The sequence below is a fragment of the Homalodisca vitripennis genome, chromosome 6 (assembly GCF_021130785.1).
Source record: "Homalodisca vitripennis isolate AUS2020 chromosome 6, UT_GWSS_2.1, whole genome shotgun sequence".
NCBI classification, from domain to species: Eukaryota; Metazoa; Arthropoda; class Insecta; order Hemiptera; family Cicadellidae; genus Homalodisca; species Homalodisca vitripennis.
In genome coordinates, this window is record NC_060212.1 from 97,989,334 (window position 1) to 98,005,667 (window position 16,334).

Consider the following 16,334-nt stretch of genomic DNA (forward strand, 5'->3'; position numbering starts at 1 on the left):
ATGAGAATGGTGTATGTAATCAGCTATGACGGAATGTGTATATTATTATTTATTGGGTTCACAGGTAGTAAATATTTGTTTATTTCTTTTTCAGCTAATAAACGTAATGGAGGAAAACGAAGACAATTATTCTAATTCATCCACAAAACCAAATAAAACAACAGTGTTGTAGAAAGGTCTAAAAAGAGGGAAGCAGAATTTGTAATTTACAAAAGGCAGAAAAAAGTAAGTGTAAATGAAAATAAGACTGATGAAATGAAGCACGCAAGACTAAGAGAATTGGCAAATTTACTTCAAAAGAACTTTCAAAACAACGTTCAAGCTAGTCTGTTCAAGCGTTAACAGGGCGCAACTCTCTCTCCTCATTCTCTGCCCCCCCATCTTTATCCCTCTATAAACATAATTTACTGTAGCGTTCGTTCGCCGCAACCCAAGTTTCAAGTGGTAACAGGCTTTAGCATTGACCATTGTATCCAATAACTTCCCAAAGACTGTGACGTAATCAAAGCTGTTGCGTAACCAAAGCTATGAAACAAATTTCATTGATGGTTCATACCATATTTATAGAAACTTACGTGGAAACTGTGACGCATCTATTTTCGCTACGTACCTTATTGCGATTGGTACGTATTATAATGGACAATTTCAGATAGCGATTTTGTCAATTTCATTAGAGCGTAATACGCATACCAGATTAGACAAGCATTACATAACCTAAAATATTGACCGATTATTCTACAAAATTTTAACATAACGCAACTTTTTCATGCTCTAGGCCAATTATAAATAATTACTATTCAACTATCTAACCGTCGGCTATTTGAAAGCCAACAGTTATTATGTGTCATAACCTATCTTCTGACACTTACACAACCAGTTTTATGATGGATATGGCTGTAATACACTTACTTCATTTACTTGCCCATCCTTATGCATTAGTCTACCCTCCGGCAACCATGTGGTTCGGAAAGTTCCTTCCTCAGATCCCCATAGAAACATTTATTGTATGTAATGGCATTTTCATTTATAATACATTTTTATAATACATTTATAATAATTTTCAGTTAATAAATGTAGACAGTAATTATTTTCCTTTCATTCCTTTAACGAATTTGCAAAATAGATGTACACGTGACTACCTAAAAACTGACATTCTTGGTTTTAGTTTATCTGATGGTAACAGTTTACACCTGTTATGACAGTCTATATGCGCTACGTAACTTATTAATCTAATAAAAATTTAAAAATAAAATAAAATCAACATAAAAAAAATTAAAAATAATAAATTTAGTGTGTTAAAATTTTATTACGTTGTTTAATTAATTTTATATGATGATTTCTATTATTATTTTTTATAAATTATGAAACAATTTGAAAATAACATCCTAGTTTTATAATCAATTACAAATGTTTCAGTAGCTTAACAGTCATTTTAGACTGATTTTGTCTGGTAATTTCTATATTTTACCAAACAGCTGATTCCAACAATGTGTGTAGTGAAATATCAGTCAGGTTTACTAACTATCTGAATAGTAGAATAGAAATTCCCTAACACAGCCACACGAAGACGTGAGTTTATCAATTATTTGATGAAGACCACGAGAAAAATACATCATATATGGTATTTATGAAATCAGTAAAAACTCTACACCTCATGCTTGCTGGTATTGAAATGTTTTCATTATAATATTTAAAAACTAGAAGAAATTTCATGCAAAAACGTTTCAATATAGGTACTGATAAGAGAGCTGTAATAGATTGAACATTTTAACCAAATACAGTGTGTGACAGAGTGAATGATCAAAATATATTCAACTTGGCCACATTAATTTGTAGGTCTTGTTATTACGCACAATTTTGTCTATTTAATCTTTGCTGTATCTGTTATATTTTACAAGATCCCTTCAATATGCATAAAATTTGGAACACTGTATAGTAGAAAATTCATAAATTTCCATCATTTCCCCTTACTGCATATTTATTGTTTAATTCCAATGTTCTACACAGAATGAAACAGTCACGCGGTGTGTGTATCATAACAATCGCGAATGCAATATACAACTATCGACTATTACACCATAACTGTCATACTAACGAATAACAATAAATAGCATTGTGCTAGTACCATGTGTTTGTATAAGAGGTTGTACCTCTATGAGAGTGTGAATGATAACGGTATTGAAACTACCTCGCCAGCAAAGTAACACAACTGTAGCAATCACTACATAATCCGAGTTCATATAGATTTCATTCTTTTAAACCTTAAATACATAACGGTGTTCTAACTTATAATTCCATCAAATGTTCCTTGCTTAGTACTAATAATTAATGCACAGTCTTAAAAAGTAGTGTGGTGTCGTCTCATTAAGAACTGAATTTACAAGTTTCTGAAACCCGCTAAAATTTGTATTTTTAAATCCTATTATATTTTACATTTTAGTGTCTAACGTTTTGTATCCTATGTTGTAATTAGAAATCCAGACTAGTATGTCCAGGGACTGGCATCGTTGGCGTTTAGTGATCCCAATTATTAGTTATGTATTTTGTAGAGCAACTTGTAAATTGTACTTTGACCATTAATTCAATCTTCTTACTGTTGTTCTGCCATGGCAGACATGCTCTCTTGGAGACCGCCTTCTAAAGCCTGACATGGAGGATAAAGAACCTTCTCCTACCCTGTCATAGTTATTAGTCACAGTCACAGACCTGTCCAACCGCTCTATTACATATATTCTACCTATACACCAACAGTGGGACCAACCCAACAAATCAAGGGCAGTACAGTTTTCTCTAGTGTTAGTGTGTAAAGTTGAGGCCCATAACATAAACCCCTTATCGGCAAGCTAATCAGTCTGGGTTCTTCGCCTCTGGATTTATGGGGGTTCCAACGGAGACGTCAACTGTTAAAGTGAAACGAACAGTGAACATCCCCTTGCATCAATGAAGGCTGCAATTCAATTTTTAGATCAGATTGGCAGGGAAGTTACTCAGAATAGTATCTCAGAAGGCGAAATGTTTTCTAGCATTCGTAAGGTACATAGTGGTAATTGAAAGAAAAATACAACTAAGCAATTTGTTTCTTCTAGTTTCGCTGTGTCATGGACTTCCAGGGTAGGGTTCTATGGAACCCTGACATGCCACACTGGAACCATTGTGTGGGAGCTCTTAAATAACTTTAATCAAAATCGGTTCTGTAGTTTCCTAAAATCGATAGAGACCCTTATACAAAAGAGAAATAGAAACAGTTCAAAATGTATAACATTCTCCCTTTTGAAAGACATGAACAACTTAACAATGAGCAAAACTCATAGTCCTTCTATAAGCAGCGTTTTTGTATTAAAGTAAAGAATGAGTACTAACTTGCAAAAAATCAGCAGACTATTCAAAACAAATGGATACTCAGCCACGCTAGTTTCTTGAATTAAGATCAACAAGAGGGTTTTAAAAGACCAAACTCCAACTGGTTATTTTTATAGCACACTTGCAAATGCATACATTTTAAATAATAGCTATAACGGAGTGTCAACGTGATTGTGGTGGACAACTAATAGAAAGTCACAAACTTCGTGTTTACGGAAATAATGATGCAACAAGCAAACTTCGAAGTGGTCGGCACAAATCGTTTGTAGAAAGAAAACCTCATTTAATTTATTCAACTGCATGTACTTTTAAGCGAGCTAGAAAATCCTCATACGATCTAATCATGAGCTTGCATGAGTACCTTGGTACGAATAGTACTTTTGCAATACAATGATAAATATTGTGAAATTTCAACATTAAAAAAGTCAAACTAATTCATGAATTGAGAGAAGATCATTTTGACAAAGGATCTAATTTTGTGGATAATGCTGGTTTCTATATTCCGCAGTTTTTTCGTTGCCAACAATGGTCACTTGGAAGCTTTGATCATGTAACTAAAATCCGAACACTAAGTTTAATTTAATAACTTTTGCATTTACGCTTAAAAATACAAGTTTGCCTGGAGTTAAGAATCACGCTAATCGATTCTTGAGGACCAAAATCACTTATTCAAAAATTTAGACAAAATCCTTCCCTTGGATATCAAGGTCTCCTTTGCAGAATCAAAATGTCCACATGAGCAATAGTGTAGACTTAACAAATAATATAATGTTAAAGAAATAAAACTAATTATGGCAGCACTTAAAAAACACGAAATTATGTTGCTTGTCAAATCCAACACGCCGTAAGTACGAAATACAAGCAGCCTATTCTGTGCTATTTAGAGGTTTACAGCTACAATATACAAGTCATCGCCATTCCCTTGATGGATGTAACTGTTCCTGCAATCCCAGCACACGACTGTCATTGTCACCTTCTCTGGGGTGCTCGGTCACCGTCATATACCGGCATGACTGTCGTCTATTGTCTCGGCCACGGGTAACGGTCTCGAGATTGCCCACATTCTGGGAGTCTACACACTCCTGTTTCTTCTGTTCATCTTCCTTTGGGAATTGCTCTCTTCTTCAACTCCATGAAACGACGATGGTGGGTGTAAATTTTCGATCCAGGATGTCGAGTTTATATTTGGTTCAGGGCTACAAAGTATTGGCGTACCGTATCCATTTCAGTGATAGGACGGAATATTTACTTCAATAACACAACAGTATAAAAATTACTGGCATCCGCGAGTGAGGTTTGATGAGACGGCTGAGTTCGCAGTCTTCTGCTCCACAGAGTACTGTGGACTGTTGGGGTACAAGAACGCCCTCCAATTAAGAGTAACTGGGCTATTAATGACACTGACAAGTTTTTGGACATTTGCCTTACTTATCATATTTTACAAATAGCACATCACGCACGGTTGGAACCTGTCTTCTTCTTTGAGTGTCCAAAACCTTAGGGCATAAAGTTAGGCATACACAAATACTAAAGCGTGATCAATATATGTAGCGACGAACTAGTCAAAGTTGACAACAGATAGAGTTGTACGTAAAGAATACTCAAGAATATATCTGAAGGACCAGAATAATTTGAGTAAGTCGCAACAATGTGACTGCAAAGAGCATGGGCACAGAATAGGTGCAAAGAACAGACGCACAAAATAGGTCCAAAGAACAGGGGCACAGAACAGGCGCAAAGAACAGGGGCACAGAACAGATGCAAAGAACAGGTGCACAGAACAGGTCCAAAGAACAGGGGCACAGAACAAGCGCAAAGAACAGGAGCACAGAACAGTCGCAAAGCACAGGGGCACAGAACAGGCACACAGAACAGGGGCACAGAACAGGCACAAAGAACAGGCGCAAAGAACAGGAGCACATAACAGGTCCAAAGAACAGGGGCACAGAACAGGCGCAAAGAACAGGAGCAGAGAACAGGTCCAAAGAACAGGAGCACAGAACAGGTCCAAAGAACAGGGGCAGAGAACAGGAGCACAGAACAGTCGCAAAGATCTGGGGCACAGATCAGGGGCACAGATCAGGTCCAAAGAAAAGACATACAGAACATCACATCGCACCATAATAAATGAGAGACATTTAGGCTGGATATTCTAAATTAGTCTACGCTGACTGGGCGAGTTTATTGTCATGATATATCGATTAGCGTTATCTTATCCCTTAAGACGTTTTCGATAACTGAATTACTTTTTTGACAAGTTCCAATCCCTGAAACATAGTATTCTATTGTGGTAACATATAACGAGTTAAAATGTCCGTTCATCTGTCAACCTCTCAAATTATCTTATTAAACTTTAAACAATGAAATGCTGGTATTTTTAGCTGGCACCTAAGCTATAGTCTACCTAATTCAATGAACAAATCCTTTCTTCTTTTCCGATGTGATTTTATGGTACGTTTTAGCTGGCACCTAAGCTATAGTCTACCTAATTCAATGAACAAATCCTTTCTTCTTTTCTGATGTGCTTTTAAAAAAGATATTAGCTATGTAGGCAACTTAAATCGGTGCTAAACACCAATGTAAGCTGGTATTGTGTTGTTACTGCAACTGCAATCGCTAATTCAGAAACATGTGCTACGAAACAAATCCCACGATTTTAGCCTCAAAGAATCCTTAGCTTAATACAGCCTTATTTAACTTTACTCCTACCCTAGATGACAAACTGACAAATTAATGACGGAAATCAATCATCATTCATTACTAACGTAAATTGAATCAACAGGCAGAGGCATCAATAGGATTTCTTTCATTCTGATGCCTCCGTAGTAATTGCAGTAATGGAAATACAACACATTTTATAAACTACAATTTTAAAAGAATTTGATTTTTGTCATAGTGTGCATGTGACAGACTAAACTGATGTTTACAATACTTGTCTTCAAATTTACTTTTGGATTGTATGACAACTTTTAAGCGGTTTGCACAAATTCTTGATAGCATGTATTGCAGATTTTATAATATGTGACTTTGATTAATTTTCTGCGATAAAATTGGAAAAACATTTAAAAAGTTAATATTAAGATTTTTGAAAACATTAAAAAAAATAACCAATAATAATAATAGGATTAACGAATCAAAAGTAATTGCTTGTAAGAAATGCGTTAAACTTTATAACAAATAACTAGCAAAACATAGAAAAAGCCAGTCTTCCCTGGCATATAATCTTCCTATCTTGTGACGTCATTTTAAAGATCTATTTAATCAAAACACAATGACACTAAGAAAACACCTCTACGCCATTTCTAGAATTTATGGGGCAAATAACACTAACAATAATCTGTAGGAATAATGTCAATGTCTTGCGCATTTCAACACAATGTATGCGTGATATCTTTTAGTAAGACTTTGAGGGGTCCAGCTTATCCCATACGTAGTACTAATGTTTCTGGTGTGCTTGGTTTTGGTTCTTTGGTTCGTGCATGGTTTGGTTTTGGTGTCTTTTCTAGATGACATTATAATGTAATGGGTTATTTATCCACATCTATTGCCAAGATCGTTGTAGCGATGTTTTGTTCATATCATTGTGTTTCTATTAAATAGGCCATTACAAATAATATGTCACAAGATAGGGATACAATTTGAAAATTTAAAGTTACCCCATCGTATCCCCCTTTTTTAAAGGAGGGGGATTTTTTTATCATTCAAAAAAGGATTTTAATTCGAATGGTGAAGGTTGTACATCTATATCTCAATCCGTTTGGAATATATCCAGGCGTATCCGAGCTTAATTTACACCCTGAGATGTGAGGGGTTACTTGCCCATAACTTTTGCAAGGAACGTCGTAGAGAGTTATTCATATCATTGTGTTTCTATTAAATAGGCCATTAAAAATAATATGTCACAAGTAGGGGTACAATTTGAAAATTTAAAGTCACGCCTCTGTACCCCTCCCCACTTTTCAAGGGGGGAGGAATTGTTATCATTCAAACACTCCAAAATAGTATTTTAATAAGTATATTGAAGGTTGTACATCAATATCTCAATCCATTTGAAATATATCCAGGCGTATCAGGACTTAATTTACACCCTATATATTAGCCTACATTTTACATACATACATACATACAGTTATTATATTTTGGATTGTATACAGAAAAGAAAAAAGGACCAAAAACAGAACCTTCCCGGACGCCAAAACCAACAATCAGAAATACCCATAACAAACCTGCTATCTGCGGTTAAACAGATGAATATAACCAATGAATAATGGATCGCAGGGAAAATGTCCATATATTGCCGAGGGCAGAAGGGTCTAAGTACGGTTATTAGTGAGGGACTGGTGTTTGTTGATGTAAATGACACGTATAAAGTATGGAATGAGCAAACAGTCGAGCCTCCCCTCACACTACAAACAGAGAAATCCTCTCGCCTGCTCACCTGTGACTTACTCGTCTCTCTCTTATCTTTATGGCTAATTCTGATAAATTTTGTGGGAATTTACAAGAAATGGTCTTACAGTCCACTTAAAACTATTGCAATGTCTTATGAAAGGTTATCCATTAAAAATGTTTTAGTTAGGATACTGTTTACGTACTTTTGTAAATGGTTTTAGGTATTCATTTAAACATTTTGAGGTAAAATAAAAATTTCACGACTTAAAAAACACACTGACAGAAATGAAAATCTATTATTGGACACACAGCCAACATTACTGCAGCTATAACGGAACATAATACAAAAATAATAGTACGTTCACCATATGTAGGCTACTATTAAAACGTAAAAGACATTATACATTCTGATGGGGACGTATTTATGTGCATGAGATATTTATGTATTAAAAATCACACAATCACAGCTAAAATACTTTCAAAAATATATGTGTTCACTACTTTTATTAAACTACAATGAATATAATTTTGTTGTTCTCTTAGGACAAGAAGCTTAGAAAGTGCACCTAGTCCTACAAACTTTCCGCTGCTTCCGGAGTGACAAGCTATCCGTATGGATAAGGTTGGGAGTAGGGACCGCCTCCTGTTAAGATTCACGAAAAAAAACTTAGGGCATTAATCTCGTCATGTCCCCTGGGAAGAAGACGAAGCCTGCTCTGAACCAGCCTCTCCAGCCAAAGTAGGTATAGGGTAGCGCAGTCTTATGTCTAGGCTGTGGTAAGAACCTTTAACACTTAGGGAACAAACCCACCAACTACAACAGCCATCTCCCGCAGTAGACTAGACCTATGGAACTACCCTTGCACCCCAGAATCTCGACATTTGCGGTTAGTGATGTGCCGCTCCTGGACATCCATAAGGTTGCCCAGATTTAAGTGACACATGGTTTTTTGATGTGTCCAGTGGTAGGTTCAACTGGATGGTATAAACCAGCTAGAAGTGAACCCTCCTGGGGGATGAATGTAAGCAGTAATAAGTAGAAGTATAAGTTTAGAGGCGTAAATTAGTAAATTTCTTTTGGTGTGGATTTAATTATCCTCCCCGATGTTCTTAAGCCATCTGTTAAAATACAGTGCCACTATTTAAATTTTACTTCTTTTTTTTAAATTTACCTGGGCATAAAAATTGTTTTGGTGTTTTTCCACGTATGATGTATTTGGGGGAAGGTGCGGATAAAAACCGCGATCATCCCCTGAACAAGTAAAGCTGATGAACGTATGTTCTATCTTTTTGATGCATGCAAACTCTTTGCCACATCCGGAGGCGTAGACATTTCTATGATCTGAACTCACCAAATCTAAAAATAACATACATTGGTGGCTTATTATTAAGAATTTGAAAAACTTTGAATTTATATGTTACGCAGTTTAACCTCGACTCATTTATATCAATGTCTTTATGATTAAAGACCACATTAATTAAATAAAAACATAGACAAGAAATGTAAAAAAGTTCTAGATTAAGCTGGATATTAGTTTTTCACTCGTACTGAAACAGAGTGACAGAGCTACGAATTGTGGATCTAAACTCAACACTCACATTGAATTAACCCCTCCCACCATAGCTACGTTATGTGTACAAACATCGGTTGCTCCACCGTTCTTTTAGAGAACGTGTCTAAAACATTGTAGTGCACTCAATTGTGCGCCTGATGAGACAATGAGAACACCTCTTCATATAGACTACACTTGTTTTGGTAGTCTACGAGTCTCTGATGTCGAAACGATGAAAAGTTCGTTTTGAGCTTCTTCGTCGCCGACTTTTTATGGATTTTAGGAGCAGAAGTCTGTGAGAGCGTTAGATTTCAAAAGCTGCGCAAAGCGGAAGGTGAACTGGAACTAAAATTAATATTCACACTGAATCAACTCTTTCCACAATAGCTACGTTATATTCTGTTTTACTATTTAAATAAAGGGTTCCCAAATTGTCTCCCCATACTTTCTAAGTTAGACTCGTATATATACAAACTACATACATTTGGGGGAGGTTTTAATACATACAAAAATAACATACTCCCCCACCTGACGAAGAGGATAGATTCCTCGAAACGTTGTGTTATACCTTTTATAACCTATAACGATGGCAAATGTCCGAAATCCTGTTATCCTTTCAAGCCTTCATCGTCAATAAGAAACTTATTATTTATATATACATTATAAATTATCCAAAAATTCACTAAAAATGGACTTAGAATACTGAGGGCTAAAATGATGCCCACAGGAAGGATTTAAAGAAAACAGTAATTTTTATGAAATCTTTATTTTTTTTATCATATTTTCTCTATAGTGGTCCCTACTGTATTGTAATTAACGGCAAATGTACTATATCGGATAATATGCAATCTTTCAGTGAAACAAAAAATCAGTAACACTACGTTTCGAGATCTGAAATCTGATCTCTTCTTTAGGCAAATAAATACTAACCTTACACATTATTACAAACTGGGCTAAAATAAACAAATCGTACCAGAGCGTTGTGACACGCCTAAATCAAGAATCACAACCACCATGGTGTGTGTCAACCTCACTAACTCTAAAACATGTACTTAATCAAAAACTAAACACAACGCTAATTATTAAAACTGAACTACAGAGTCGTAGGTGGTTGATCGACGAATGCAGACGTATTGTGACCTGTATTCTGTCAATTACTAAAGGTTTTACATATATTTTTTAAATAAGGTCTGAGATATATAAAATGTGATAATATTTGTATATGACTTTATTAATGGAATAACAGAGTGTATTATCCTTTTTATGGATTCAATATCGTACAAAACAAATACAGTTACAAAAATAATTTTAATTTGTTCCTACTAATTGTTTGTGATACAAAAAAAACATACACCCCCACCTGATGAGGAGGAAAGATTCCAATCTTCGAAACGTTGTGCTATGCCTTTTACAACCTATGACGATGGCAAATGTTCGGAAAAATCCTGTTTCCTTCACAATCCTTCCATCGTCAAAAATAAACTTCACAAAGAATATCGGATAGCCCAATAACTTTCAGACTTATTGCAAGTTTAACCTGTTGAGAGGCATATAGCATTGAGAGTGCTACTTCCAGTTCTGTGCGGGAGAAACGCATAACATAACTGCATTTTCCAATTCCGCAACTTCCGCGGGTAACAATAGCGCCGCGCCGCGTGAGCCCTGTGCGGAAACGCCGCGCCCGGACCGGAACTTCCCCCCTCCCCCCACACGTCAGCTGACCATGGCAGGACCTCCTGTATGTCCTGCAGTCCTGCCTCCACCGGCGCGGCACAAATTGATAATAGCAGCTGTTTGTTACCGGTTACCGTCGAGTTTATCAGGGGCGCCCAGGGAACAGCGTGCTCCAATTTCTGTCCAATTCGGCACTCCCACTGACCGCATCTGCCAACTGGCAGTAGGATACACAATGTCTTTGATGATATTCAAATTCAATATTTTACAATTGCTTGTAACACAGTTTACATTTCCAAACAACAAGGAAATCAGCCCAAAAAGAGGAATCCAAATAAGGCAATCGGTTTGAAGCATAAATCCAATACATTTATGCTAAGAACTCACCTACTGACTAAAAGATCCCTTCCACCCGGAGTTCCCAACGTTGAGTTCCAATTTGTTGTGGATGTTTTTTGGGCAATCAGGGAGCCTCCAGAATCACCTAGCACCGACATCAAGAGGCGGACCTGCAGTTAAGCTGTCGGAGGTTCACTCGTGATCGGGTGTTGTGTTCGTGTACCGCGGATCCATCAATGATCATATCACTATTAAATTTAGCAACTGTCTTTTTAAGATATAGGAGCTCAATCACTGTAATGCAACGCAACCCAACCCAAGGTCTCTCAGACAATCCAGAAGACGTGGTTGACTCACGCAATCGAATTCTTTCGTCAGATCCATCAAGATTCCCACCGTTCGTCTTTGTTCCCTACGTAACAATGTCGAAATAAGACGTATTGCCTCACTAGTATATTTATCCATCGTATATCCAAATAGTTATTTTAGAGATAATTTTGCTTTAATTTGGGTTTACGTTTACGGAAAAAGTGGTAAATAAAAATCAATTCGCAAATTTTACGAAATGTGTGTATTTTAGAAATGGGGCGATATTAGTCTAGTCTAGAAACATTCTATATCACCTTCCTTATGCATTGGGGATAGTCACTGTATTGCACTAGGGAATCAAAACGAAGCTGATATAATTCTTTCAAGGTTGCAGGATGCAATTAAACAGGACTCTTAGGTATAAATTTTTTTATCTGGGCTTGCAAAGGTGGTTTCACAAGGTCTCAACTTAGTAGTTCTCTCATATATTTGTGAAGTGCCTTACATATTTCCCGTATGTCGCTTAATACCCGCACTTACAACAACTCACCACCCAGTTTATAATTTGACGGCAGATCTTTCTTTTTAGATGAATTAATAGTTTTCACGCATCTTTACTCTTCTTGGAAGTTAAAGTAAGGGTATCATTAAGTATATCATTGGAATTTCCATAATACTACTTAACTTACTATTTTAATACAATATTTAATCAAATAAAAGGGGATTTTCAGAATAATGATTGCTCTAGTAGGCTTCTACTATAAACATAGTAAATAGAAACAACCTTAGAGTAATACTAAACCTGAAGCACCTTCACACCCTTATTTTTTATCGTAGTGTTATGAGAGATATTAAATATCTCTTTAATACGCTTCTAAATGCTTATTAGTTTTTTTATATTAAATTTACACTTTTCAATATTTACTCGATTAGGAACAAAATTATATTGTGATTTTTATGAACAACTTATAAAAACATATACGTTCTTTTATGGAGCGGATAATTGAACGTCTTAAACTAGCAAGTCTTCCACAAATATTTCGTGAATAGTACCAACAAGATATTTGTTACAAAATTTTGGAAAAGATCGAGATTCTTCTTTAGAATTGTTGTGGTAGCTTTTGGTGTCAGTTTATTTTTTACTATTCAGGTTATTATCTACCAGACATTGTGGTAATTCCGTTACTGGACTTCCAAACACAATTCCATTTATCTTAATTTAGACCTAAGAATTTCCTCTTAAAAGTAAAAAATAACTATTAAATAAATAAAATATAGTAGGATTACTCACCCGCGTAACGATGACCATGATGTTCGCCGGTCCGTGCCAGGCCCCCTGAAACAGGCATGAATACGTCATGTGTGGGTAGATTGTAGGGTGTCTGCAGCATATGTCATCACCATCATCATCACCTTCATCACCATCATCAACATCATGATCATCATCATCACTATCACCACCATCATCAACATCATGATCATCATCATCATCATCATCATGATCATCATCACAATATAGATAACATCCTTCTAAATATACTTAATGTCCCGCATTAATCCGCTGCAGAAGAGTTGATCGAGGTAAATACACAGACTGGTCCAACATAGTATTTGAAATATCTTACACTGAAACGTATAAGATGCGTTGAATAAAATTGATATCTACATTCCCATTTATGCACTTATGCACCTTATACATATTCGTCCAAAAGAAATAGCTGCATTGTATAGATTAAGTTAATAATTATTGACTATATTAGGATTTTATGGTCAGATTTTCTGATAGTTGAAATAATGAAATCAGGTATTACTGAAAAATAGTTTTGTTTAATTCACCCGGGTTCCACACATAAAAGAGCTATTAGACTTGCGCAGCCCCTGCAGCTCTGGAATTAACCTAAATCCAACAAATGGAACTTTATTTGGTTTTATGGCCAACCTTTAGTCATGATAAAAACAGCTAAAATGTCAGGCACAACACGCCAAGAAATCATAAGGGTTAACCGTGTTCTTTTCTAGCCAATTACTTCTCTTGTACGATATTTAAATACCCAATTTTCACCGTTGCGGAAAAGGGAATTCAGATCCAAAATAGTTCTCGATCTATTCGTATCGAACATCGCCGTACCGATCGAGGGTAGCTCGACTAATATCGCCCAAGAAGAGATGCCTAAGTATCGCACCCGAAAAGTCGCCACATCCATTACAAGCCGTAGTCATAGCGAACCGAAGCACGTATAGAACAGTTAACCCATTCCATCGTTACAAACCGTTCACAGGGCCGTAGTCAGACCAGTTTTTTCGGACAATCTTACCGGGGCCCGGACCGGGTCGCGCAATACGTTTATTTGATGGGGAAGAGTCGACTGATGAGCTAACTCAATCTAATAACTGTAACCCTATTATCGTGTTTATTTACATAATGCACTCAAGCGGAAAAGTCAATAATAGTTCCTGTGATGAACATCAAATTCCTCAACGGGGGGTTGAAACGGAGTGAGGGGGCGCTATTGTGGGACATGACAGGGCCCAGGTCGAATATCTTCAGGGGCCCGCTAAAGCTGAGTACGGCCCTGACCGTTCACCAACATTTTGATATAGAGGGATGAAAATTAAACCCAACATCTTCAAGCTAAACAGATCCGTTGTAAAATACTCAAATCATACTTTCCAAAAGCTTTTTTAAGTCAAATTTAATCGATTAAATGAAGAAAAAATTGACAATAATTTAGTTATAGTTATAACAGTTACACAAAGCTTTATTTTAACAGACGAACCCTTATCAATTTAGTATCGGGATTGCTCCAAGAGCACTCATGTATGCTGCTTCCAAACCCCTTGATTCGAAAAGAAAGGTAGCGTTATCTCATTGAATATTGCTGGAGAAATATTGAAACTGATAATTTTTCAATTTTGAAGCTCTTTTATACGACAATCTGAAATTATATGACACAACGGAGAAATCCTGCATAGCTTTAGGCATCCATGATGAAATGTGGAAGTAAGCATAAAAAACAGCAACTGTGCTGAATTCGATTGAAAGTAAATTTCTAGACAAAAAGATTGTTACTCCTAAACCATTGACAGATCTGCAAATATGACAGAAGTGCGCAGATCCTGTTCATTTTGACAGTATTACTTTTCTCGTTCAGATGACAACAATATTTTTGTTGTAATCCACACCCAAGATATTATAGTCCGTCTGTGTAGATCCTGCCTACACAACAATCGCGAGTGATTACGCAACGACCGCCAACACACAGAAGACTGCCTCAATACACAAGGACAAGGTAGTAGGCTTAACACAGAATTCTCTCAAACACAAGATTCAGGTAAAACTGTATACCATGTAGTCGATAAGATCCCACAGTACGTACTAATTCGTTATTCCAACGGAAGAGAATCTACCGCGTCAATAAAACACATAGCTCTCAGAGATGATAAAAGTCTAATGGTGACACACTTATCCAATTGGTCGGAAGAACAAGAACAAGAGGCAGATCATGGACATGAAGACGCATCACAAGGAAATACAAATTTTCAAAAGACACTGAAGTTGAATCTGAACAGTTCAATTAAGAAAATAAAATAGTTTCACCTCAAAAGAGGATTCCCAAACGTTTCAATAACTACCCTCTAAATTCAGTCGAGCAGAATTTTCATATAATTTACTCTTGGTAAAAAAACGCCTCCGTACTGCCTTCTAGCTTTGATTAATACTGGCTCCAGTTCAGGTGCATGATAAAACGAACAATAAAACGAACAGACGAAACTGTCGTTAAATTTCAAACCACGATAAGATAAAAACGATTTGACCCAGATGTCTCGTTGAGGTTAGTAAGTAGGATTACTCAACAGGGCTGGCAAGTGTTGAGCTCAGTCCATTCAATTTGGGCAATCTGCCCTATTTCCTCTTTCAGTATTAGGACCGCAGAAAAGAGAGAACAAAAGTTCACAGCACAATCTAACGGCCAGGCCTAGTTTGATTCGTGGAACTCAACGTAGTATTCGCGAACTCAATGGACTGGTTCTGGACAGAACTCCATTGTTGGAAACCGCTGCGAAAGTTCCTTCCAGCAAGACTCGATGTGCTTTTCTATTGAAGGGATAGTTCTGCTCCTTCAGTCTATCTGCACTATAGTGGCTATTGATAAAATAGCCTCTTTCGGCTACAGCTGGTGTTTCTCCTGCGCTGGTTGGTTGCTCGTTGTTAGTTGCAGCTGTTTTTGTTTTTTGTCGTTACCTGTTGCTTTCAAAGACTCTTCGACTAGAAGTTTAGTTACGTTCTTCTCTTGGAACCAGCTCACAGTTAGGACGTCCTGAAGATATCCTGTGGATGGAGAGATTAGAATCGTTCTTCAAAGCTGGCTGGTCCGCTCCCTATAGGTCCCGCCAGTTTTGCCTTACAGAAAATCCACGTACCTCACAGTTTATTTTAGAGCCCAGCAGTGCTTCCAAATTCAGTGGAAACCATTACGCTTAACTAATATACTTCATTGCAGGCCAGTAAGCCACTTTGGGCCCAAGCAAGTCTTACACTTAAGAATGCATTGTTGTCTGCAACATTAATTGTAAAACTGATCTTAAAATCAGTTGGAACTAATTTTAGAGCAACCATGCCTACAAATAATGTTACAGTAGATAATAATCCAAAAAAACGGTCCAGTACGGTTTAGTAGTAGTTAACAGTAAGCTAGGTTGAAGTCG

At 36.7% G+C, this 16,334-nt stretch overlaps 1 protein-coding gene across 2 annotated transcripts in view; it reads right to left on the reverse strand.

Annotated features, from left to right (window-relative positions):
- The window catches only part of LOC124364612 (myosin-VIIa), a 175,398-nt gene that overhangs the window by 101,273 nt on the left and 57,791 nt on the right, over positions 1-16,334 (reverse strand). For both annotated transcript variants that reach the window (XM_046820217.1, XM_046820216.1), the window contains exon 2: positions 12,919-12,963. In XM_046820217.1, the coding sequence (XP_046676173.1) occupies positions 12,919-12,936 (18 nt within the window). In that variant the 5' untranslated portion in view covers positions 12,937-12,963. The remainder of the gene's footprint in view (positions 1-12,918; positions 12,964-16,334) is intronic.